Below are 14,799 nucleotides of genomic sequence, written 5' to 3'. Positions count from 1 at the left end.
AAATGTTGTTATTGGGAAACAGCATCTATTACATTGAAAATACAAAGCTGTAATAGCTGCTTTGTTTCAGAATAACCTCATCAACATCAGTAGATATAAAATACACTTAAATTGGGACAAAAATATTTTGCTAATCCATTTTTTTCTTGATGACAGAGCTTTAGTTATTTTCTGTTGACACTTGCACTTGAAATTTTACCTTCTATCAAATTGACTTCATTCATGATCAAAAAGTGGTGGGAAAAAATTAATATCTTCCGGCATGGTAGTCCTTATTTGGAACCTCTGCTGGAATCTTCCTCTGAAACTGTTGTTACGGACTTCGATGAAGATGTAGATGTAAAAGCAGAAAGAAATAGAGTACTTTCAGGTTCTCTTGACAATTCCATTATCTACCTGCGCAATCTTCGCAAGGTATTTCCTAGTATTATTTACTTAAACATGATTTTGTGTAAAGAAAAATAATGTGCATTTCAAATCATTGTGTCATCCTAAGTTAAAGTGGTATTTTCTGAATTTAAGGTATATTTTGAGGAGAAGCATCATGGAAGAAAGGTTGCAGTAGATTCTTTAACTTTCTCAGTTCAGGAAGGAGAATGTTTTGGCTTTTTAGGAACAAATGGAGCTGGAAAGACCACAACTCTTTCTATGCTATGTGGTATGTCAGAATTCTGATCATGATATCTTTCTGCATCTCTTGTGTTAAGCCCTTTTTTTTTGGCTATCAAATTTAGTTTTTAATAAAAACCTCTGAAAACCTGCATTGTTTTTTTTTATCCTAACTTTTAGATAAAGGAAAAACTACAGATAGAGGATGAGAAATACTCTAGCTAAATAATTGAAGACCAAGAAGAAAAGATTAAAAAGAAAAACTATGTACTAGACACATACAACATAGAATGCGTATGTCTCTGTAAATTTACTAGATGCTTCCCCTGTAAGACAAATAGAAGTATTCCAAAGTATGTAGGAGAACTGTACATTCTTAAAGACCACAGTTGAAAATAAGACTTATTTTATTATTCTCAAATCATTAAAAAATAAATTCTCATACCCTCTATTTGTAATAATCTAGTTCTCCTAAAAAAGGAAATAGGGAAACTAGGAAAACAAGGAAAAATAAAATAAAATAAAAGATTATGTATCTATTTCCTCTAATTAGGAAGATTCTAAAGATATTATCTCAAATTACAACACTCCTCCTCAAGTTGGTAAATGAATATCAATCATTTCCAACTTGCCTACAAGATCTTGAAATCTACTCAGAGGAAGTCCTTTTGTAAAAATATCTGCTATTTGAAGTTCTGTAGGAAAATGAGTTGTAATCACAAAGCCTCTGTCAAGATTATCTTTGATGAAATGTCTGTCAATTTCAATGTGTTTGCTTCTATCATGCTGTACTGGATTATGGGCTATGCTCATAGCAGACTTATTGTCACAGTGTAGTTGCACCGGGTTCTCCACTTTGACTTTAAGATCATCCAAAATGATTTTCATCCAGAGTCCTTCACACATTCCTTGAGTAAGGGCTCGAAATTCAGCTTCTGCACTAGAACGGGATACTCTATCTTGCTTTTTGCTTCTCCATGTTATCAGACTATCTCCAACAAATACACAATACCCAGAAGTAGATTTTCAGTCAGTAATAGAACTTGCATAGTCAGCATCAGTATATATCTTCATAGTCAATGTGTCTTTTCTTTTGAATAATAGCCCCTTTCCTGGACTTGACTTCAAGTATTGGAGAATTTTGTCAACTGCTTGCATGTGTCTCTTTCTTTGATCATGCATAAATTGACTCAGTACACTAACTGCATAAGCAATGTCTGGTCTTGTGTGTGATAGATAAATCAATTTCCCCACCAATCTCTGATATTGGGCCTTCTCTACAGGAGCACTTTCTTCACTTCCAATTCTGTGGTTTTGTTCTATAGGAATTGTTGAGGTACTACATCCTAGCTTTCCTGTTTCTTTGAGGAGATCAAGTACATATTTCCTTTGGGAGATGAATGGCAGTAGGCAACCTCTATTCCAAGAAAATATTTGAGTTTTCCTAGGTCTTTCATTTCAAATAGAGTTGCCAATTTTTCTTTTAATGCCAATTTTTTTGTTTCATCATCTCCTGCAATAATCATATCATCCACATAGACAAGCAATAGAGTGAGTTTACCTGTAGAAGAGTGCTTTATGAATAGAGTATGATCTCCTTGGCTTTGTCTGTATCCCAAGGAAACCATTGCTTTTGTAAATCTTCCAAACCATGCTCTAGGGGATTGCTTAAGACCATACAATGCTTTCTTCAAGAGGCATACCTTGTTTCTTTCATTTTTCACTTTAAAACCTGGGGGAATCTCCATGTACATATACTTCTTCATCTAGATTTCCATGAAGAAAGGCATTCTTCACATCCAGCTGGTTTAAGTCCCATCCAAAATGGGCAGCCAAAGCGAGAATAACTCGAATTGTATTCATCTTTGCCACTGGGGCAAATGTCTCCTCATAATCAATCCCATATGTTTGGGTATATCCTTTTGCCACCAATCTAGCTTTATATCTTTCTATTGTCCCATCTGCAATATGTTTCATTGTGAATATCCATCTACACCCTACTGCCTTCTTGTCTCTTGGCTTATCAACAATCTCCCAAGTTGAATTTCTTTCTAATGCATTCATCTCTTCTTTCATGGCTTGATTCCAATGTTCAAGTTTCATGGCCTCCTGGATTGAGGTAGGAATTTTTGTGGCATCAATGGCAGCAATAAAACTTTTGTGTTTATCAGAGAGATTGTTAGTGCAAACATACTGAGAAATAGGATATTTAGCACATGATCTTCTTCCCTTTCTCAATGCAATGGGTAAATCCTCAGTAATTCTTATGGGTAAATCCTCAGTAATACTTACCTCCTCCTCATTGTTATCTTCAGGGATCCTCACCTTCGGAGTAGACAATTTTTCTTGCTCAATAGTCGAAGTGGGTTGTTCTCTTCTTTCATATTTTTTGCCAAAAAATTTGTCTTCTTCCTCTTCTTCCTCACTGTGGACTATGGTAGCTTCATTGCTCAAGTCTTGGGCATCCTGCAAAGACAAACATGGTAATGACAAGAAGGAGAGTTCATCCACTTCAAGTGCTTTCTCCCCCTGAAGTGGTGGACTGACATAAAAGGATTGTGTCTCATGAAAGGTGACATCCATGGTGATAAAGACGTGACGACTTTGAGGATGATAACATTTGTACCCTTTTTTATTAGAAGGATACCCAATAAAGACACATTTAAGAGCTCTGGGATCTAATTTACCACGATTAGGATGATGAGAGTGAACAAAAACAACACATCCAAAGACTCGACTAGGTAGACTCGTTAGTAGGGAACAAGAAGGAAGAAAAGACAATAGAGACTCTATAGGACTAATGCCATTTAAGATACGAGTGGGTAACCTGTTGATGAGATATGTGGCAATTAACACAGTTTCTCCCCAGTAATTTTTTGGAACAGACATTTGAAAAAGAAGAGCTCTAGTTACTTCAAGAAGATGACGATTCTTTCTTTCTGCAACCCCATTTTGTTGAGGGGTGTTAACACAAGTTAGTTCATGAACAATACCATTATGAGACAAAAAATTGAGAAATTCATGATTCACATATTCAGTACCATTATCAGACCTAATTCTTTTGATATATTTTCCAAATTGATTTTGGACAAGATGGAAAAAATTAACAAAAATTTGAAAAACTTCGGTAAAGAAGTGGGGAAACAAGGACTTGATAAAACTAAATGAAGGATGCCTAAGCCTTTGATGATGTAACCATATTTGGGATTTTGCCCACGTCTCAGATGTAGCTTGTTGACTCATGATTTTTGTGTTGCTTTGGTCATCAAACTCTAAAAAATAGAACTCACTCTGCTCCTTAGCAGTTAAAATGGTCTTCCCCGTGGCAAGATCCTGAAAAACACAATAAGTTGGAAAAAATGTTACTGAACAATTTAAATCCTTTGTGAGTTTTTGCACAGAGATAAGACTATTAGCTAATTGAGGAACATGTAAAACATCCTTCAATACAATAGATGAGTCCAAAATTATATTCCCAGAGCCGCATATAGGTATACCCTGACCATTCGCAACTGTTATAAGTTGTTCTTAATTTCTTTTACCATATGAGTCGAAGGACACACTAAAAGGTGTCATATGATCAGTTGCACCCGAATCAAGGATCCAAATACCTTGATACATATGACCAATAGTATTGAGACAAAACTTACCTTTTATGGACGGAGTACATGAATCCAAAGGGCTTACTGATTGATTCAACCATTGCTTTCAAGCGCTTGAGATCCTTTAATGAAAAAGCACTCTGTAAATCATCTCATATTTCTTTTGCAGAAGAATGAAACATATAATTTCTACTTATCTCAGGAATCATGGATTGCCACATCCAAGTCATAATTAATGAATCTTCATTGTCCCAAATTGAAAAATGAGTGTCGTCTGGTCCTAGTCCTCCTCCATCTATGTGATCAAGTCTTGAACGACCCTTGAGAACCCTTCGAATAAATTGGCTCCATTTTAAGAAATTCTGACCATCCAACCGACAGGTACCCCCTATATTTGGTAGGTCATTAGAACCCAAAGGAATAATTTTTACTTCAGACATCCCGTAGAACGCAACCAGGAGTCTCCGGTAACTTTTTCCGAGACGACAACGGCATGTAGGTCACACCGAGAAAAGGAGCAGAACTTAAAACTCATATCTACTCAAATATAGGTCAAACGGGTCGTCACCGACCCTAGGAACAGACTCAAGAGGCTCCGACGACTTTGTCTGTGGCAACGACGGCGAGTGGATCTCGCCGTAGGTGGGCGCGTGGGCTACATGGGCCGGCGACGATGGCGGCTTCTCTCACGGAGCGACTTCCAGCGATGTGGTCGCTGGTGTTGGGCGCACCTTTCTGCCCTATCAACAATCCCAACCGGCAACGGCGGCAGCGGAAGTGGTCGGACAGTGGCGGCGGTGGTGCGGCATTGCAGCGAAATGGAGTCCTAAGATTGGGAGCTTTGACACCAAGTTGAAAAAAAGGACTGATTTTATTATATTCTGAATCATAAAAAATACATTCTCATGTCCTCTATTTGTAACAATCTAATTATCCTAAAAAGGGAAATAAGGAAACTAGGTAAACAAAAATAAAATAGAAGATTATATATCTATTTTCTCTAATTAGGAAGATTCTAAAGATATCTTCTCTAATTACAACAGAAACACTAAACTAAGATTTAATTTCATTATAAAAGGTTTGAAAGATATAACATAAATTAGAACGATTTTTCATTAAAATTAACCAAAGTACATCTGGAATAATCATCAATGAAACTTATAAAATATTGAAAAACTAAATTAGATTTAACATGACTAGGTCCCCAAATGTAACAGTGAACTAAAGCAAAAGGGGATGAAGAACGTAAAAGGAGATGAAGAACGTTGTGAGATACTACGAGGAAATGAACTATGACTATGTTTTCCTGATTGATACTACTCATACACAAAACTAGACAACTTGGAGAACCTGGGACAAGCTGTTGTAATTTGACCAAATTGGGATGATCTAGCTGAGCATGATGTACCTGTATAGAAGTAGTGAAACTAGAGGGTTGATGATACTCACACCATTTAAGAAACTCATTGAAGAGAGCATATTTGTTGGCGGTATCAAATGGAGGAGGATCCACAGTAGGTGATTGTGAGGGAGGATGAGCAACAACAACAGATTGAGGAGGAGGACCATGTAATGCATAACACCTGTCAATCTTGTGACCCAGCTTGCCACAGTGGTCACACTTGTGATGCCCTTTTCTTAGCTTGTGAGAGCGGTTGCGATCATCATGTTGAGATGCCAAAGTAGAGGAATCATCAACAGATATAGTTGTTTCATTGACGGGTTTACTTGGCACACACAAAAGGATGCAACAAGTAGAAGTAAGATTGGGTACAATAGGGAACCCAAAATTTGATCCCAGACATGGGAATATTTATCATTAAGTTCGTGTAATGCCAATTTCATGAAGAACTTTGATCGTTGCCTTATTTCTTGGGCAAGAGTAGAGATATAAGGTAATACCTCATTAAATTCATGAAAGAGAGCAAAAATGTTACCCAAATAATCAGCCATAGAGTCTTGACTTCGAGGAGCAAGAATATTGAAAAGATTGTGACAAATACCATAAAGATGTTGAGTGTCATTGGTATATAATAATTTCACATGTTCCTAGACTTTAGAATAGGTGTGTAGATTCTCTTTGATGAACTATCTATCAATTTCTATATATTTGGTTTTATATATGTGCAATATTAATAGCATAAATGTCCAACTTCTCTATCAATTGCTATATGTTTGGTGTTAGATATGTGCAATATTAATAGCAGAATTGTACAACTTCTTCTCGGGTTTCAAAATCTGCATCAGCTTTGGCTGGACCATTCCCTTCAAAATGACTGAGCTTCTTACACCTTTTGAGAGTAGTATGAACCATTTAGGCCATTGAAGATAATTATGGTCATCAAATCATATATGGTTGGGAGATGACTAGCACCCAAGGGCAGTGGGTTGCCACAAGGAAAGATGACTATATTCCATCACTGAGAAAGATGACAGCATAAAAAGAGATACATTTATTTTATTGTCTCTATATTAAATCAAAGCATTATAAAAAGGGAGCATTTATATTAGCTACCCTTGCAAAAACAAATAGATCAAAAGCAAACACAGTATAACACGAAAAGCTTATGGTGGAAAAATGAATTAAAGGCAGTTAGAGATTTCACATTGACTAGAGATAAGAAAAATTTACCGTACATAAGTGTGTGTAAATCTCATCTTACAAAGCAGTTTTTGTAGGGTTGGGTTAAACTTAAAGTTCATTTCTTAATATGGTATTGAAGTCATTTAAATGTCAATCTTAGCGAGATTTATTGTTTGTTAGGCCTATTGTGCCACCTATTTTTACGCCGATGTCAGATTATTTCATATTCGAGATGCATATGCCTCAACATAAGAGGAATGTATTAGAGATTCCACATCAATAAGGATAAAGCAAATTTCCAGTATATAATGAGTACAAACCTCACCTTACAAACCGGTTCTGGTTTGAGTTAGACTTAAAGTCCTCTCCTTAATAAAGGAAAATATTATGTTGTTGGTAACTGAAATATAAGGTATTAAGAGAAAACAATATTTTTTATATTCTTATTCTAATAATAAGTTCAATCCTCTATTGAAGAAACCCAAGGTGACGAATTTTATGTTAGGCAAAATATAATAGATTTCAAAAAATTATACTTGTAGAAAAGGTTTTTGTAATTGTAATTTCTCACTGTTGAATAGCTGTGAACTAGGTTTTCTCTCATCTTCTTAGGGGTTTATTATTCCTAAATTATGTTTTGCTTTTCCAAACAGGGGAAGAATCTCCTTCTGATGGGACTGCTTTTATTTTTGGCAAAGATATATGTTCCCATCCAAAGGCTGCTCGTCGATATGTATGTCATTTTTTCTTTGGAAAAAAAACATTGAGAAATTTAACATATACTTGAATACATCTGACCCTTCTTTGTGTATCTTAATTTTTACTCTCAGATTGGATATTGTCCACAATTTGATGCCCTATTGGAATACTTAACTGTTCAAGAGCATCTTGAACTTTATGCCAGAATAAAAGGTGTTCCAGATTTTGCAATTGAAAATGTATGCGTAAGAAAGTTCTAATTATCTTTATGGTTAGGATAATTTATGAAATAGTGTTCATTTGTTCATAATTATTTATAATTCATAATTTCCTGCTAACGGCCTTAAAAATTTGAAAAGGCATTCTTTTTCATCTGGTTCATGAGATAAAAGTTAATAAAAAGGAAAAGTAGTTACAATATATGAACATAGGCATTACATCTTATATAATCTATAAATTCTATTAAAACAACATGATTTAAAGTACCCTAAATAAAAAGGGTTTTGGACAAATATTTTAGCACAAACATTGAACAATATATCATGTTAGCTGTCAGTCGATCATTTCGAATATTTGAGTTCTTAAATATAACTTCTAACCATGAGATCAAACATATTTGTGTTAGCCATGAACAATGTACATGAGACCGGGAGAAAACCAAACTCCACTACATCAAGCAAAATTTACACATAAAAAACTTGTGTACTTTTGAAGCACTTGGAATACTAACAACAAATGCAAGGAAAGAAACCAGTGCTGCTTTTGTCCAATTTTACCCATCTCCATCTTTTTATAAGAATACATTTAATTTTGTTATATTTTCACTTTAGTAAAGGTCCATGAATCCTCTGATAAAATGTAAAATATATGAAAGATTTATAAAGAAATCAGAGTTTGAATTAATTTACGCACCGAAGTTAAATATAATCTTTTTTGTTAGTCTAACCATTCTTCAACTCTTGAAATAGTGGTTATTAAACAGTCTAAGACTTAAAAAGCAGTCAATGATGGCCAACATTGATCTATAGGATGATAGCACCAGTGACTTCCCATTAACCCTTTTCTTCATAACCTAGTTATTTTAGTTGGAGTTTATCCTTCACTTTGTTATCTACAATCAACCATGGTCAATGGTCAATGATTAACTTGCATTCTTTCTTTTAAATCTGTACAGATGTAGTTATAAGTACAGCTGTTAGTTTTGTATCTTGTAGTATAAATACATGTAGAGCATATTCAAAGTGGGGATAATTCAATAAAATCAGTTTGTTCATGCTACATTTTTCCCTCCATTTTCTCATTCAAATCGTCCAACACACTTAACATTCAAACAAAATAAAATATGCTTTATATGGTTTTGTTTGCTTGATTCCCATCAATACTTTTAAAATATTAGAACAAACTACTAAATTCAATGGCATGAACATTGTTTTTTACACACACACATAATAATGAAGAATGGCATGAACATTGTTTTATACACACATATATAATGCAGATTAAAATTTTCAGGCTTAGAGTTGGAGTAATTTGATTCCTCATTATGTTATATTATATATGTGTGTGTGTTCGTGCGCATGCATATGTTCATATATTCTCTTTCATCGCCAATTATTATTTGGGCAGGTTGTTAAGGAAAAGTTGGCCGAGTTTGACTTGTTGAAACATGCCAATAAACCATCGTTTTCGCTTAGTGGAGGAAATAAAAGAAAATTGTCTGTTGCAATTGCAATGATTGGTGACCCACCTATAGTTATTCTTGATGAACCATCCACAGGTACAATAACAGTTCTTCTCAATTATCATATTTCTTTAAACATAATGAAAATGCATTTTTACCATTTTAATTTTTAGAATCGCATTTAAATCTAGGTTGGTCCTTGATTTATAAGCCTAAACTTTTAGCTCATTTGGTTCCTTGTGATGCTATAAAATCCTAGTTCACCAAGTGGTCTAGAATTGAATATTTTTTTCCTTCAATTCTTTGATTAAAATTGTTTTAAAATAGTTTCTGCATATTTATTTGTTAGTGATTTTTATTTTGAAGTGAACGGGCATGTTCTCCATTCATGGATCTTAGCATAGGTCTAATGATTTTTCACACAAAGCAACTGGACCTCTCATTTCAGGAAAGAGCTTTTTAAGCCATATATAGATTAGCCATGTGAGACATATTGCTATGCTTGATATAATTGTTATAAGGTTTGGTTTTATAGGTTTGGAAGAGAGGTTGAGGGTTCAACTCCCCCCACTAACAAAATACTAACAACTAACACTTGCTTACAAAAAAAAAATATATTGCTATGCTTGATGAATTACAGAAGTAATATCTACGATTGCTGATCTTTTATAATTCTAGGTATGGATCCCATTGCCAAAAGATTCATGTGGGATGTAATATCTAGGATCTCAACAAGACGAGGAAAGACTGCTGTAATTCTGACTACACACAGCATGAATGAAGCCCAAGCCTTATGTACCAAAATAGGGATAATGGTACAAACTTATTTTCGTGTCTCTTGACTCGTGAAGCGTTGTCTTGAACCCACAAACATCTACCTATTATTTGTTTAATTTCTGAAGGTTGGTGGACAATTGCGATGTATTGGAAGTCCACAGCATCTAAAAACAAGATTTGGGAATCATTTAGAACTAGAGGTATTTATGGTTATAGTAACAAAAGGCATTTTTTATGCTTTTTCCTTTTTCCTAGACAAAAACTATCTTCAAAATATGTAATTCTTGGTTACCCTGTTTCCAGGTCAAACCTACCGAAGTGAGTTCTGCAGACTTGCAAACCCTCTGCCAAGATATTCAAGAAAGACTTCTTGAAGTCCCGTCTCATCCTAGAAGCTTACTTAATGACCTTGAAATTTGTATTGGGGGCACTGACTCTGTCACATCAGGAAATACCTCCATTGCGGAGATTAGCTTGACACGAGAAATGATAAGCTTAATTGGGCACTGGCTTGGTAATGAAGAAAGAGTAAAGACATTGATCTCTTGTACTCCTATCTTTGAAGGAGCTTCTCAGGAACAATTATCAGAACAACTGTTTCGTGGTGGTATGTGTGAATCTTCTATATCATTGAAAACTTTTCAGAGTCAACTATCCTTTTTTTCTTTGTGGAATTCATTATCAAGAATGAATTCGTATTGTGTTTTACGTGTTTGTAAGTATACATGTATTGACCAAAATCCTTATTTAATTATCTTATAATAACAGAAGCAGAGTTGTGTGAGTAGTATATTTTAAGCAGCTTTTGCAAGTACAAAAATCCCTTAGGTGCCGCTTAGGCTGTACCAATTCCTCTTATGTCTTGTGTGTATTCCATTAAAAAAAATGTGGGTAAATTGCATGATGGTTTTCAAACTATAGTCCGCTTTTCAACTAACGAATTATCATTGTTTATTGTTTGTACTTAATAGTGTGCAAATTCTTTATACATTCTTCATCATTTTCTTTCTGAGCTAAAGATGAAGAAACAGACATATATTTCATACCTAAATCCTGTTTGGATAATTTTTTCCACAAACATTTACAGGAGAAGAAAATGTGATAAAATTTTCTTCTATAAGTTCAAATTAGTTTATGTTGTAAAAGTTAAAATCAGATTTGGAGAAGCTAAATAAGATAGCTTTTACAAATTATCTTATGTATAAGCTAGTTTTAGATTATGGGAAACACTTATTTTATTTGTTTTCTACTTTGTAATGCAATGGCTTACATTGAAGTTTATCCGAACATGTTCATACAAAGCCAAACGTGGGCCTTCACCTAATAGTAGCTTTAAAGAGAGTTGGTTCATGACGACAACGTAAACATCTTATTTTATTTTTAATTGTGTTCGTAATCAGGTGGCATTCCATTGCCAGTATTTTCTGAGTGGTGGCTGTCTAAACAAAAATTCTCAGAAATTGATTCATTTATTCTCTCTTCATTTCGTGGAGCAAGGTGCCAAGGGTGCAATGGTTTGAGCATCAGATATCAGGTATTTTTAGGTTAAGAGCTTTGTTAATGCAAAAATTCTTTGTTATGATGTAAAAGCATCAGATTTTCGGAAGGCATGTTTAATTTTTTAACTATTTACACTTGAAGTAGACTAGTTTTACTTTCTAACTAATTTCGTATTCAGGGAAACTAATGCCATACAGATAAGAAAATCTCACTTCTCTTGGATTTTATCCCCATATCTTCTCAACTCTTGCATTCCACACCAATATCTATTTTCTGCCTCTCTAATCTTCCTTAATCCAGCGCCAATGTACTCTTGATTTCATTTCAGAGATAATAAGTTCAGTTGTCATATGTATTGTTCAAAATTACTTTAAATCTGCTGAAACGGGAGTGGAATGCCTTTGAACAGAGTAGAGAGGGCAGAATTAAATGGAAGCAATCCCCTATTTTATGTTACTTTAGAAGAAGTCATGAACAAGAACATTTCAAACACTTGAGTTGTTGGGTGAAAAGCACGTGAAAAGTTTAGATGTCATGTCCCTTCATGCAAATGCCCTTTGTACATCAAGCGTGGGTAATGTGCTAGCCTACCCTTCCTTGTGCTAAAACTTAACTTTTATTTAAAAGAATGGGAGCAACAGGGGTCCATTTCTTGATAATCTAGTCTTGGAGGCCGCACCAATATCAAGTATACCAAAACCGAAGATATTAGGTGAATGCACATATTATTCTAAAATCAAGGCACCTTGTAAGGTATGTCTGTTTGCCCTACAACTAGAGATATTTGGATCCTTCTTTTACATACCCATCCTAGGAATTCAAAGTGCCAGAAGTAGACGAGAATAATGAATCTTTACCTTTCTCCAACATGACTTCCATGTAACCTGAGAGGTTTTGAAAGACTTTTATTAGTTCTGAAGTTTCCAACCTTGAGTCAAAATCATTCAAGAATGAGTAAGGAAGAGGTGGGATTGAACTATGTGGACATATAAGTTTATTCTAACAAAGTTTGTTGGGCTTTTTGTGCCACCTACAATCTGGCCACTATTGGACCTCACATAAATGTCTTGTCCTTCGCTCAAGATGTCTAGTCTTTGATGAAAGTGTGTGTGTTGAAGATTTCACATTGACTAGAATTATGATCAAATTATAGTATATAAATGAATGCAAACCTCATTTTGCAGGGTAAGTTTGTGAGATTGACTTAAGTTTAAAGTCTAGTTTCTAATATTAACCTTTGACCTTTTGTGTTGAAAAGATGAAAGATATAACTATCAAAATGGAGAGACAAATTTGTGGGACATTACTGGGGCATAGTGTTAGACTTCTTGAATTGGTGGAATTACCTCTTGATGAATCAAATTTAGAGACTGCACTTTTTTCTTTCTTGTATGACTGTTATGGAGAAGAGAAGAATGAAACAACTAGTGTTAGACAATAATTTAGTAATGATGTTTCTAGATTGTAGGCTATTATAGTCAATATTGGAGTTAGACTAATGTTTAGGTGGAAACTATATTTCTCTTGCTATGTTCACTGTTAAGAAGTGAACTTTAAGCCTAACTCAACCTTACAAAATCGGCTTGTAAGATGAGGTTTGCACCTACATATATACTCTAAATTGACTTTATCTCTAGTTGATATAGGACTTTGAACACACCTCACTCACGCCAAGGTATATATATCTCGAGACTGGACAGTAATGGGTGGTTCGATAGCGGATGGAACAATAGACTTAACAAACATCGAATTTGGTTAGGATAAGAAGTAGACTTTAAGCCTAAATCAGCCTTACAAAACTAGCTTGTAAGGTAAGGTTTGCACTTGTTAAGAAGTGGACTTTAATTCTAACTCAACCCCACAAAACTGGCTAGTAAGGTAAGGTTTGCACCTACTTATATATTATAAATTGGCTTTATTTATAGTCGATTTGAGATTTCCAACACACCCCTCTCACGTCAAGGTATATACATCTCGTGCGTGGGTCTAGACTTTAATGGTGGTCCGATAGCGGCCCGGGTGAAATGATATGCCGAACGAAACACAAATCTTGCTATGATAGGCTCTGATACTTTGTTAAAAAGTAGATTTTAAGCCTAACTTAACCCCACAAATCTGACTTGTAAGGTGAGGTTTGCACCCACTTATATATTATAAATTGGCCTTATTTCTAGTCGATGTGAGACTTCCAAAACCCCTTCCTCACGCCGAGGTATATACATCTCGTACGTGGGACTAGACGTTAATGGGTAGTCCTATAGCGGGTGGAATAATATGCCCAAAAAACACAAATCTCGCTAGAATAGACTCTAACCCATGGCTTTGGTACCATGTTAAGAAGTGGACTTTAAGTCTAACTTAACCCCACAAAATCGACTTGTAAGTTGAGGTTTGTATCCACTTATATATATATATATATTATAAATTGGCGTTATCGCTAGTCGATGTGGGACTTCATACAACACTCACTTATATACTCTTAATTAATCTTATCTTTAGTTAATGTGAGACTTCTAACACGCACCGCTCAAACTGAGGTATATATGTCTCGAGTGTGGAACTAAACATTAATGGGTGGTCCAATAACGAGTGGAACAATAGATCCAACAAACAACAAATTTTGCAAGGATAGGCTCAAACTCATGGCTCTAATACCATGTTAAGAAGTGAACTTTAATCCTAACTTAACCCTACAACATCGGTTTGTAAGGTAAGGTTTGCACCCACGTATATACTTTAAATTGACTTTATCTCTAGTCGATGTAGGACTTCTAACACACCTCCGTAGAGGTGTATACATCTCAAGTTTGAGACTAGACATTAATAGATGGTCTGATAACAGCCTGATGGCGAGTGAAATAATAGACCTAACAAACATCAAATTTCGTTAGGATAAACTCTAACTCATGACTTTGATACCGTGTTAAGAAGTGGACATTAAGCTTAACTCAAGCCGGTTTTATAGGATTGAGCTAGGCTTAAAGTCCATTTCTTAACACTCACAAATGTCTTTTTTGTAAAATTGTGATCATCATAATTATGGATTAGTGAGAATTGATCAATGTAACATCCCATTTTAATAGTGTATAACTACTAAAGGAAGCATTACACGTTCAATAAACAAAAACATACACTTAAAGAAATACATATAATATTCTATTATAGTTATCCAAAAATATAACAATAACATCACACATATATATATATATATATATATATATATATATATATATAGATACAAGTTCTATGATACTAAGAATATTATCACACCCAAACTAAGAGTGTAATGGGGTCTTTCAAAATAGTTCAGAAACAAAAGAATATCATCCTACTCTTTATTTCAGCTC

General features: G+C 34.7%; 1 protein-coding gene across 3 annotated transcripts in view; it reads left to right on the top strand.

Moving 5' to 3' along the window:
• ABCA1 (ATP-binding cassette A1) overlaps positions 1-14,799 on the top strand; it is a 62,159-nt gene that overhangs the window by 44,482 nt on the left and 2,878 nt on the right. For all 3 annotated transcript variants that reach the window (XM_088116215.1, XM_088116216.1, XM_088116214.1), the window contains 9 exons: positions 157-414; positions 523-658; positions 7,449-7,528; positions 7,626-7,733; positions 9,121-9,271; positions 9,854-9,990; positions 10,078-10,152; positions 10,256-10,559; positions 11,353-11,486. In XM_088116215.1, coding sequence (XP_087972341.1) covers positions 157-414; positions 523-658; positions 7,449-7,528; positions 7,626-7,733; positions 9,121-9,271; positions 9,854-9,990; positions 10,078-10,152; positions 10,256-10,559; positions 11,353-11,486 — 1,383 coding nt within the window. The remainder of the gene's footprint in view (positions 1-156; positions 415-522; positions 659-7,448; positions 7,529-7,625; positions 7,734-9,120; positions 9,272-9,853; positions 9,991-10,077; positions 10,153-10,255; positions 10,560-11,352; positions 11,487-14,799) is intronic.

Source organism: Vigna umbellata, chromosome 5, assembly GCF_029865625.1.
Source record: "Vigna umbellata cultivar VRB3 chromosome 5, Vumbellata_1.0, whole genome shotgun sequence".
NCBI lineage: Eukaryota > Viridiplantae > Streptophyta > Magnoliopsida > Fabales > Fabaceae > Vigna > Vigna umbellata.
The sequence above is the reverse complement of the archived record's forward strand: the minus strand, read 5'-3'. Positions and strand labels throughout refer to the sequence as shown.